This window comes from Vicia villosa, unplaced genomic scaffold (genome assembly GCF_029867415.1).
Source record: "Vicia villosa cultivar HV-30 ecotype Madison, WI unplaced genomic scaffold, Vvil1.0 ctg.000326F_1_1, whole genome shotgun sequence".
NCBI classification, from domain to species: Eukaryota; Viridiplantae; Streptophyta; class Magnoliopsida; order Fabales; family Fabaceae; genus Vicia; species Vicia villosa.
Window position 1 is genome coordinate 459,032 of NW_026705146.1, and position 12,545 is coordinate 471,576.

The following is a 12,545-nucleotide window of genomic DNA, read 5'->3' on the forward strand; positions in this document are numbered from 1 at the left end:
TCATTTCACAAATATATGTTATCAACGTAAATAGGAGAAATATATATGCGGGGAAAAATGTATTATTTATTCAATTGTAACATACTATTATTATTTATAGTCAAATTCTATTAGTATCAAATTCTATCGATTCAGATATTTTTGTAAATAATACCTAAATAAAAATAATATATGTATACGAGAAAAACTCTATTATTGATCTAAATATTTGTATATACGAAAAATTATATTTATGATCCAAAAAAAATTTTATTCATAAAAGGTATACGAAAAAAAACTATTATTGATCTAAATATTTTTTATTACGAAATTTTACAATTGATTTAGATATTTTTGTAAGTGATGCCTAAACATAAATAATATTTGTATATGGGAAAAATCTATTAATGCTCTACATATTTTTATATATGAAAAATGATATATGTGATCCAAAAAATTATTTTTTGATTCAAAAATTGTATACGGGAAAAAATTTATTATTGATTTAAATATTTTTATATATAAAAATTTACTATTGATTCATATATTTTTCTAAATGATACCTAAACCTAAATAATATTTGTATACGGGAAAAAATATATTATTAATTTAAATATTTTTAAATACGAAAGATGGTATTTATGATCCAAAAATGACATTTTTTTAGATGTGAAAAAAAATTACTTATTATAGGCAAAAAATTTGATTCAAAAATTGTATACGGGAAGAAAATTTATTATTGATTTAAATATTTTTATATACGAAAAGTTACTATTAATTCATATATTTTTCTAAATGATGCCTAAACATAAATAATATTTGTATACAGGAAAAAATATATTATTAATTTAAATATTTTTATATACGAAAGATGGTATTTATAATCAAAAATAATATACGGAAAAAAATTATTTATTGAAATATTCTATATACGAAAAAAAATATATTATTGATTTAAATATGTTTTTCTTTTTAAATCTTCTATTTAAAATAAAAATATATAAACAAATGCGCGTACCAAATCAGAACATGTGCATGTGCACAGGTTTGTTATTAGTTCTATAGTAGAAATAAGTTAGGAATTCTAAAATTTATATAATTTGCAAAGTGTTCTAGCTACTTGAATTGAAACTTTTTGACGACATAAATAAGTGCTTATTTGAAGAAGCCGTTTCGAACAGTGGTGTAACAACATGATGATGTCAGGCTAAAATGCAAATATATGTTAGATAATAGGGACAATTCATGTTATGGTATTTTCATGCTACTTTAATGTGAATTTTCTTTGTTCTAAAAGTTAGTTTTAAATATTAATCACTTATGGACAGTAGCTTAATTTACGACCTGTTTGTTTCCGCTTTAGAAAAAGCCAAAACAAACATCCCTTAATCAACCAACATACACATTCACCTAAAGGCATTCACACAAGTAAGATCCTGATCAAAGTCATGGAATCAAGAGGGTTCAAGGATTACTAACGAAGCGGAGGTTTTCTCTAGTTAGTGTTGAAATTTATCGACAGAGTTAACAAAGAGAAACCCGGAAAACCTTAAGAGGTAATCCTTTTATTATGCTTCCAAATAATTTTTTGCTTGATGATAAGATGAATATAGATTTGGAAGATGATAGAAAATTGATAAATGCTTGAATCTTGAATTGGTAAAAATTGATGAATGTGATAAATCTTGAATGTTGAATTGATGAAAATTGAATGAGAAACTTGTTGGATATACTTGATTATGCTTGATTATGGAATTGTTGAATATACTTGATTGTGGAATTGTTGGATGTGATAAACCTTGAAACTTGATGAAATTTTGGGTGATGATTATTGTTGAACTTTGCTGAAGATAGATTTGTATTCATTCTAAAATATTTATAGATGGAATTATGTCCATAATGAAAAAGATGAAAATCTCATAATGATTATTTCTCATAATGTTAAAATGAGACTCTGAGAATGTACGTTTTTGAATGTTGAAACTTCTAGAGTGTGAAGGGCTCGTGTATCAGAAAATCTTACTACATTAATTGTTGTTAAGCAAGCAAAAGGTTTGTGGTTCAAAACAAGACAATTGTCTTCCTTGAAACACGCCATAATACTTGATGATACATTAGGTACACCAATTTATTGGAATTAGGTTAAAATCTCTCACGACATTATTGGAAGTGGTAAAAGTTGTTACGATATGCTCTCCAAAGGCGCTAGGATGAATCATATTGCTTCAAGAACTTTTTAGAACGGGAGGAATTCTAAGTTTGCCAAGGATCTTCAACCACGACTCAGAGTGTGGCTTTGGATAATTTTGGGATGTATATATCACAGACCTTCTGGAAATCCATCTGACTACATCAACACATATCAGAAGTACATGTTGTACTTTCTAACCTGTTGAATCAAGATCAATCTGACTTCAATACTTTTAAGTATCTGAGGGATATGGTTAGAGAAATGAGGAATGATATTCTAAAGATCAGGAAGTGGATTCCTCTAGGAAGATTGATTTCAGACATTCTGGTCGAAAGTGTATTGGTAGAAATATTACAAAATCTGAATCTGAATCCCGACTTTGAAGAACATGTCCTTAATCACTGCAGTTATTGATCCACCTCCACATGTTCACTATGAATGATACTTTAAAAGCTATTGTAGCTCATCTGGAAATGTGTGTGGATCGTCGTGAACAACCTAGTGTGTCACCTGATGCTTTTCAACATCTACTAGACAACTTTTGACAATATATCACTCCAGTTATGCTTAAGAGTATCTATGAGAGGTTTGTGGAATGTGGTGATGTTGACGATCTTCCAGAAGAACCAAAAGTACCTATCATCAAAAGAAAAATAAAAAGTGTTAGTGTTGGACCCTCTGGAGCTAAGATAGCTAGAACTTCTATCTCTGCAAGTGGGCCTCTGGAGAATGTTGAAGGCTCTGGGAATGCTGATGATTTCTCTTCTAGAATCTATCTCCAAGCAAGTCTATTCCTTTTGAGACTGCTTTGCCATTTTTTCAAGGTACAAATGATAATTCATCTCCTTACCTTCAACTTACTTTCACCATCTCCACACCAAACGGGTACATCCAACCAACCACCTTTAGAAACTCAACCAACCATCTCTGAACCCTATCCTTCATCTTTCCAACCTTCTCCACATCATAAACAACCCCCACAAGTTGAACACCTACAATCCAATTCCATCCACAACTCTTTTAGAATCAATATCCCTGAAGTGAACTATTTTTCAGATGACCCTCCTTTTCCAAATAACCCTCATCCACCTCAAGACCCAGCCAACGTCATCACTGTGCCTATTTTTTACACTAAGTGGAAATATATCCTAAACCATCCTCCTCCAGCAGTTCTAATGATTCTTCAATAGAGTTTGTCGTTCTTTCATCTGATTTTGAAGCTTAAGAAAATTTGTCATGATTCTGCTCTGAAATCCTTCCATGAGAACCTGCCTGGTCATGGAACCAATTTTGGAGCTGATGAATCCCAAGTTTCTTTCTGCTCCTGAGCCATAAGTTATTATTCCTGAACTTGAAGAATTTGCTTCTGCGCCAGAACTTCAGTTAATTGAAGCTTCTTCTTTTGGTTTTGTTGCTGAGAAGCCTCCTGGTGATGAACCTGCCTCTGCACCAACATCTAAGATAGTAGTTGCTTATGAAGCTGCAAAGTCTACCACTTCTGTGTCTGTTTCTCTGCCTCCGGCTCTTTTGAAGACTCTAGATGAGATCAAGGAATAGAATATTATCGTCATAACGCGTTTGGATAGACAGGATCAAAGGTTCAAGGATCAAGATGACACAAATTCTAATATTACTAGGATGTTAGAGCTGATTATGTCTAGATTACCACCCACAACCTAATTTTACTTTACCATTTAGTATACTTTCTCCGTCATCATTATCGTTTATGTATTTTTATCATTTTTAGATCAATGAAAGTTTGCTTCATTTCACTCTTATTATTTTTACATTCTTTTTTTATTGATGACAAATGGGGAGAAGTATAGATGATTTTGATATATCTATTTTCCAAATGCTTATTCCATACATTAGTTCTGATATATTATGCCTTTTGTTCTAACAATGTTTGATTGATCAGGAACTTTGAAAATTTTCACAGAATATTTCTAGACAGGCATTTCTGAAGATAATTCGTGCTCTAGGTTACATTTCTAATCGGGCTGATCTAAGGCATGAACCAAACCTTTGATTAAAGAAAATCCAACTAGACTCTGATACCAACCAGACTATGATACCTCATTGTAGCGGGGAAAATCTGAGATCGAAGCCATAGGATTGACTCGACTCAAAATTCCAGTGAAAGTCGCCACCGCGCTTTATTATTTCCAAAGGAAAAGGGAAAAGAACGAAGAAAACCCAAAGTTTGTTTTTAAAACAAAAAAGAAGAGATCTTAGGTACGGGTGTTGATTATGCAAGGGGAAGGTTTTAAGCACCCCTCATATCTGTGGTACTCCACAGGAACCTTTTTGAAAATCTTTGTCGTGTGTGCTAAAAAAGAGATTGTTTTATTTTTAAAATAAGCTCGGCAAGACATTAAGCCTTGTGCCTACATACCTCCTCGGTGCAATGGAGAAGTCAAAGCTAATGTAGTTCCTCTTAAAGGGAAAAACGGTTTTTTTTTAAAAAATGAATAAACACTTTATCGTCGTCGGAGAGAAATACTCAGCCATTGATATTGAGCATGAGAACAAACGAGTTCTTTGCATCGCAAATGAAAGAAGGGATCCAACTCGGATAGAAATCAACGAGTATGCCACTAGCTCTCTCACGCGGAAAAGATCTCATTATATCAATCAATTTCAAAATTGTGGGGTATCGCCACTCGTTTCAACAATTAGTCGTGTCTAAACTTTTTGAAGAAAAGGCCACTAAGGGCAAAAGATATATATAAAGAAAGGTTTTAAAAGAGGTTTTACAGACATAAGAAGATTTTGGAAAAAGGGAGAAGATTTTGAAAATCTAAGAAGTGGGAGGAGATGAAGAGGCTATCCTAATGCGTAAAATAAAAGCTAAGGAAAGAAACGGTCTAACCGAAGAAGAAGCCAACACTTGACATTATAAGTCAAGGTAGATTTCCCATCCTTTGGAATACTAACACTAAACCCGAGCATTACCACTTGGGGATCCAGATGAACTTATTATCTTAGCACCACTTTGCATTAAGCATATTAAAATTCTGACGAAAATCAGGCAGAGTAACGGCTGTTTTCGGGTAAAATCCTTATATCAATGCCTTGGAATTGACCATCAAGGACTTTCAAGGAAATACTTGCGCACACAAACAGACAACAATCCAATGCCAGACAGACAGAATAACAGAGTAACAACAGAATAAGGGTCCAGAGGTACTAAGTCCAAAAGTCCAAGTCTCCAAAATGCTCGGGATAGTAACCAATAGTCCAAAAGAGAGCCTTAAACATTTTTTAGATTTTGTTATTTATTAGTATTTTAGCGTAAAAATAAAGTATGGTCCAAGTGGACAAAAAGAAAATAGCGGAAACATAAATAAAACGTCCAAATGGACAAAGAGAAAATAGCGGAATATAAACGTCCAAATGGACAAAGAGAAAATGGCGGAAACATAAACATGATGAAATGATAAAATAAAGCAATAAAGCGAAAAAAATAAAAGAGCGATATAATAAAATGCGGAAATTAAAGTCAACTGTTAGATGTTAAAGATAACCATCTTGAAACTTGTCAGGTATGTTATCAAAGTTAGTAATGAAGATCGATGGTGAGTGAAGGATGTTCTCGGATTTAAATTCAATGGACATTTATCAGAAGCTTGATAAAATCATAGCGACTACATGATAAACCTCCATAAGTCTTAAATCAACCGCATACAATTCTCTTCCATATTTGATCTTTTTTTTAATTCGGGACACGAAATATTGCGCTATGTTAAGCAGATCGCCAAGTGATTTATGTAGAAATCACCCTACAACGAGGTCGGTCAAAACTTTATGTGCTAATGCATGCGAGAGAAGTGATATGTAGGTCACTCTCCGAAAGCAATACCGCACGAAAAGAAAAATAGGGAGTGATCTCGTCTTTACCAAGAATCCATAAGAATTCCCAAGGCATTAAGACTTTCATCGATCAAAAGAAAAAGAAATGAAAGATGGAACCACATTCAAAAGCTCCTTTCATCCATAATTTCAATCACTTAATATTGCGGATTCGGATTTTCATCCTATCGACGCCCTAAGTCCATTGAAATTAGAGAGAAATTAGGCCTCTAACTTGTGATTCAAAGAAAATATCAAAAGAATGGAGTAGAAGAAGAGTTAGAACCAAAAACAAGTCAAAAAAGGCAAAAAAAAACACATTCTGCTCAGATGTAAATCGATTTGCACAGAGTGTAAATTGATTTGCATAACTCTGTTTTCAAATCTGTGCAGTTTTTTAGTCATGTAAATCGATTTGCACCAGATGCAAATCTATTTGCACAACACAGTTTTTCAAAAAAACAGCAAATCAAGAGAAGAAAACTTGTTTAAACATAAAACCAAACACCTTGTGATCTTGGATCAAATTGTGCACGAAAATGTATCAAGTAAGCAAGCAAAACTCAACAATGTAGCACCAAAGGTGCATCAAACATAAACAACAATGGATCACATTTTGAATTATGGAAAGGATCTAAAATTTTACCAAATCTTTCACAAACTTTGAATCTTCTTCAAGAACACACAACCACAAGCCTTAATCTCTCACAATTGATGAAGAAAGTGGTGTTTAGATGGAGGTTTAGCTCTAAATTAGTGAGGTTCAAGATGTGACTCACTAATTTTTATGGAAGAAAAAAGAGCTTTGAGTGAGGGGTTTGGAAGAGATGAGGAGAGAAAGAGCAAGAGTTTTCTTGGCTTTCAAAGCTTGAAAAATGAAGAGGGGAATGCCTCAATTTATAGGACTTAGGCTTGGAAATTTTTGTGGTTTGGAGTTAGGATTGGAAAATAGAATTAGGCTTGGGAAATGGATTTGGAGCCAAAAATAAGATCCAATGGTCTTGATGCAGTCACGTGAGGGTTTATGATCAAATGATGTAGGTAATCAAATACAAGAGATAAGTCATGCTTCCCATGCTTGCAAATGATGTCAACACTTTCAAAAGTTGAAATTTGCCTTCATTTTTCCAAGTTCGCACTGGTGCAATCGATTTACATATTGTGCAAATCGATTTGCACTGCTGAAAAAGGCAAAATCTGGAGCAAAAATAGCTATGCAAATCGATTGCTGTCTTGTGCAAATTGATTTGCACTGATGGCAGAAACAAATCTGGTGTAGAAACAGTTGTGTAAATCGATTTACACCTTATGCAAATCGATTTGCACAGTGAAATTGTTGAGAAATGCTCCTTTGATGGACATTTTGACTTGGTACCTACAAAACACAAACATACAAAAGCACAAAGGCAATATTTTTGGTATTTTGGTTAGTAAAACAACATATAAAAGAAAAAACATTGGTGCTCGATGATTCCTTTGCAGATGAATTGAGCACAACTTCACAAGTAGAGTTCTAAGTCAAAAACTTCTTGATTGATGATTGATATGCAAATGATGTGTGATCTTAGGGTCAAAAATTGGGGTATGACACTCATCTTCTCTGATTGCAAGCCAGACTCTGAGATAAAGTATGATATAAGAACAATGCATACCCAATCAGGCTCTGAGATATATAGCCAGGCTCTGAGATGACGAACTAGGCAATTCATATCAGACTCTAAGAAGGATAAATTTATTAATCAAGGAAGTGTTTCTTTCATGCTGATTAAAATGCTATATATGTCAAAATTATTTTATAAGTCATGAACTCAGGAAGAGCCTATGGACAAGCTAAGATAATTTTTTATATTATAAAACTCAGGGGGAGCTTTCTAGTTCACTCTAATATGTTTTATGTGATTAAACCAAGTAAAAATTGTTCATCAAAATACATGGTTTTGTCATCATCAAAAAGAGGGAGATTGTAAGAACAAAATTTGGTTTTGCGTATGACCTTTAGTTTTAATGATAATAATACATTATTTCTTAGAGAACAATTTTGTACCCTAATAGTTTATCTAGTGTGTGGCTTTTACTAACAGGTTCTGACTCTGATAGAATGGCGTGTAACATCATCAGTTTCTAGAATCAACACACTCTGACTCTGAAGAGATAATAAAGTACAGTTTACAAAGAAAAGTCAAGATTTGGAATGCTCTTTGACAATGCTTCTGATAGAATGCTCATCAAATGGCTTCTAACTCTGACTCTAATAAAAGGGCTTCTGAAGAATTTAAAGCTCTGACATTTGGCACAAGTTTTGAAGACTCTGAAGACAAGATTCTAGAAAGCGAGTTCTGAAGACTATGAAGACAGAGTTCTGAAGACTCTATTGAAGCTTTTGATCCTTCTAAACATGCTTCATCAACATGCATTCTGAAGCCTCGAAAGATCAGAAGATAAAATCAAAAAAAAATTACGTGAGTGAATGGTACATGGTACAAGATCAAAAATACCTTCCACTATATTGATTTTATGGTGCAAGGACGGTACTATGGTACGATTTTGTCTACCACTCTTACTGACTATTATGCAAGAATACATCTAAGAAATGTGCAATTCCATCTTCACCCTTCAATGGCTCTTTTCAGCCTATATAAAGAAGACTTGGAAGAATGGAAAAGAAAAAGCTTTTACAAGAACTTTTACGTGAAGAACTTTTGAATACGGTGAAACTCTTCATGATTGAAAAGTTGTAAAGCAAGGAAATTTTGTCCATATCTTGCTCTTAAGACTGTTGTGTTATTTTCATTGTATTTTATTTGTGTAATCTGCTTATCAAGAAGCATCTTTGTAAACACACCTCTGTATTTTAACTTGTGAGTTGATATTGCTCCTTAAGAGACTAGGGTATAGTTAGAAGTCTCAAGAAAACAATGACAGTAGGTCTTTGTGTGTAATCAATTTGGTTATAGTGGATTAAGTCTTTGTGAGAAGGCAAAATTATCTTGGCAGGTGTATTGGAGGTAGTTTCGTTAGCAGCGAACCAGGATAAAATATTGTGTCATTATTTTTATTCTAAGTTCTTTGTTTGTTTGTTTTGGTTGAGAAAAAGTTTTCATTGTTTTGCTCTTAAAAAAAGCTGTCCAAAAACTTCTTTCTAGAGCATATGTTAATAGTTTAAAAGCTTCCATTTGAAGCTAATGAAATTGCATGTAAATTGGCAAATAAAAACACATGTAAATCTACACTTAATAACTTTACAATTTTAAAAGAAATATTAAATATTTTCATCTATTTGTTAAATTGGTAAAAACTCTTATTCTCAAAATATATTTTAATACTTAGTAATATTAAAATATAGATCATAATTTAAATTGTACTATTCTAAATGCTTAAGTTAGTGTTTTTATATTCGAGTTACTAAATGTTTAATATAGATTATAGTTTATTGAGATCTTGGAGGCAAATATATTCTTCTTGAAATGTTTGTTTTCATTAGGGAAATCTGAAACCTATCAAACTTACATTCTTCTTGAAATATTAAGATCTTTGAAGTGCTTATATTTTTCAACCAAATAAAAGTGCTTATATATTTCATATCTCTAGTTTCTTTTATTGGTTTTCAACTTAAAACTTAAACTAAAGAAATGGAACTTATTCTTAAGAAATTGAAATATGATAAAATCATTTCCAAATGCCAATAATACACTGAGGAGTTGTTTTAACCAAAACACACATAACAACAACTCCAATAACATTCTTTTCCTAAACCAAATATTCTATCAACTCCACTTATTGAATATTCATTACATATAACACACCCTCTAGTTATACATGTATCTATCTATATATAACATCACAACCAGTAATCTACTTCATCAATAACAACAGTATCTCATTCTATCAAAATCCTAACAAAACTCATTCTACAAGTTCAAGTGAAGCAATATGGCCAATGTTTTCCTATATACTACACTTTGCCTCTTCCTCCTAACCACAACGTTTTTCATTGCCAACTCCGCAAGAATCCTAGATGAATTTGACTCTCAACCACAAGCTATAGGCAATCTACCAGGACCTGGCACCGGTGCTGCCGCTGCCACTCCTTCTGGTGTTGGTGCTGGCGCTGGCACTGGTGCTGGCGCTGTCATTTTTTCTGGTGCTGGCGCTGCCATTCCTTCGGCTACAGCCATACCTCAAGCAGGCCCTATTACCGCTTCGCCAAGTGGCATAACACCTGCCGCCTCAAACACTAACACAGTGACACCGGGATCCGGTGAAGTAGATCCCAATGCAGACCCTTCAGAAAATGAACTAGCACCCGCTGAGGATATTGCACCAGTCGGAAGTCCTGCCATTGACGAAACACCAGAAGCTGAAGCGCCACTCCCGGCTTCTCCTAATGTTGTAACACCGGTGGTGACAGCCAAGCCTGTGGCGAAAGAGCCTACGTTGTCTTTCTACATGCATGATATCCTCGGCGGATCACATCCATCGGCGCGAGTGGTAGCAGGAATTGTAGCAAACACTGATGTAACCGGTTTACCGTTCTCCAAGCTCAACAACAATCTCTTCCCAATCACAGGAGGAATTCCATTAGTTAACCCGAAACTCAACGGAATTGTCACGAGCAACAATCTCCCTAACCTCGTAGGCCTCAACGCCGCACAATCTTCAACCGTATTCAAAAACAGTGGCACCAGCAACACTGTCTCCGGCGGAAACAACCAGCCGTTTGTTTCGGCAGGGAACCTACCTGGCGGGTTCACAATTCAGAAGCTCATGTTCGGTTCCGCGACAGTGATTGATGACCAGTTAACAGAAGAGCATGAGCTTGATTCTTCTGTGATTGGAAGAGCACAAGGGTTTTACTTAGCGAGCTCGTTGGACGGTACTAGTAAGACAATTGTGCTAACTATTTTGGTGCATGGTGAGGAGCATCATGATGGAGTTGATGACACTATAAGCCTGTTTGGCATTCATAGGACGGCGTCGTTGGAATCTGAGGTCGCGGTGATTGGTGGGACAGGGAAGTTTGAGAATGCTAAAGGATATGCGGCAGTTGAGACACTTCTGAAGGAGGATCAACATACTACAGATGGAGCTGACACCATTCTGCATTTCAATATCTATCTCACTGAGTAGTGATTATTACCTGTGATTCGGCTTTTGTATTTGATGTTTGGTTTGTGTTTGCTTAAAATTTGTCAATCCTTTAAAATTATATTCTGCGAGAAAATTGTGTTGTAAATTTGTAATACAATGTTGCAAAGTCCACATTTCCTTATCTTGTGAATTATTGTTATTGAAATAGTGATTCATAATCATTTAGCATTTGTTGGTAAAATCGTTGCTATTGGTATAAATAAGAATAGATTTTTTTTACTAAAATGACAAGTAAAATAGAATAAAAGAAATACTGAATATATAGAATGCAACTATACATGCTAATAATATACAAGAGACAATATCTCAAAAAACAGATGCATAAATGGCTAAACTGTCGGAGGAAACTATCAATAAATTATAATCAACACACATCAATACACAACAATGGTTATTACAGCTACTACTACTATACTTGATCTCTAACTGCATATGTTATTTTGGCATATGCCCTTTATACCTGTTTCGGGTGTCGGCTAGAGACTCAATCATCAGTCCAAAGTTATAAGATGTTGAGGTACAGTGCACCTGCAACTTCCAAACCCGTATTCGATCTACACCACGATTCATCTTTCGTCGTTGGATGTCATCTAACAGTTCTCCACATACCACTCTGAACAATAAGGAGATCTCTAACTACCCTTCATATATAAGTGATCTCACCCAAAGTCTCGAGAGTATGTTCTAACTTATTCTCACAATACTTTTTACTCATCAATAGACTTGGATATTAGAGTGTTAATTTTGTAGGTCCACCTCCCTCTCCGTTGCAAGAGAAATTTACTCCATCACATGAAGGCATTGAATGATACACATTTCTCGTTCCAACACATAACAATATGTATAAACAAACCAATTTTAAATGATCATCACATAACAATATGTATAAACAAACCAATTTTAAATGATCATTTACTATAGTCAGATGTGAGCCTAATTGCTTTTATTATCTTTCAAACCCATCAACAGTGTGTCTTGCTTAAAGTTGTCAAACGGGCATGTCCACTCTATTTAAGTCTGTCCAACAAAAATCTATAAAAAAACAGGGTAGTGCATAGTTGAGGGCGCGGGCTTAAAACTTAAATCTAACTCGCAAAAAAATGAGGGTAGGGCGGGGCGGACCCGCAAGCACCGCGCCAAGTTAAAAGTGCAAAAAATTATGTTAATGTCCACACTCGCGAAAGCGTGCAAAAAAAACATGGCGGAGCAGCCACATTAAAAGGTGGGGACCTAAAACTTGTCACATCCTGCAAAGAAAAAAGTGCAGGTAAAATTGACATACCCGACGAATCGAACCTATTTTGTCACTCGTGTCATATACTCCCCTCTCACTATGTATGCTTAATTAGATAACTCAAGTTTTTCAAACTTCAAA

At 34.3% G+C, this 12,545-nt stretch overlaps 1 protein-coding gene across 1 annotated transcript; it reads left to right on the plus strand.

Moving 5' to 3' along the window:
• Positions 1–9,853: 9,853 nt before the first annotated feature.
• LOC131626839 (dirigent protein 9-like) lies at positions 9,854–11,347 on the plus strand. The gene has a single exon (XM_058897680.1). The coding sequence runs from the start codon at positions 9,953–9,955 to the stop codon at positions 11,147–11,149; it is 1,197 nt and encodes a 398-aa protein (XP_058753663.1). The 5' UTR covers positions 9,854–9,952; the 3' UTR covers positions 11,150–11,347.
• The last annotated feature ends 1,198 nt before the right edge of the window (positions 11,348–12,545 follow it).

Excerpts from the sequence above, each read along its gene's own strand:
- LOC131626839 (XM_058897680.1), top strand. The coding sequence starts at position 9,953 with ATGGCCAATGTTTTCCTATATACTACACTTTGCCTCTTCCTCCTAACC.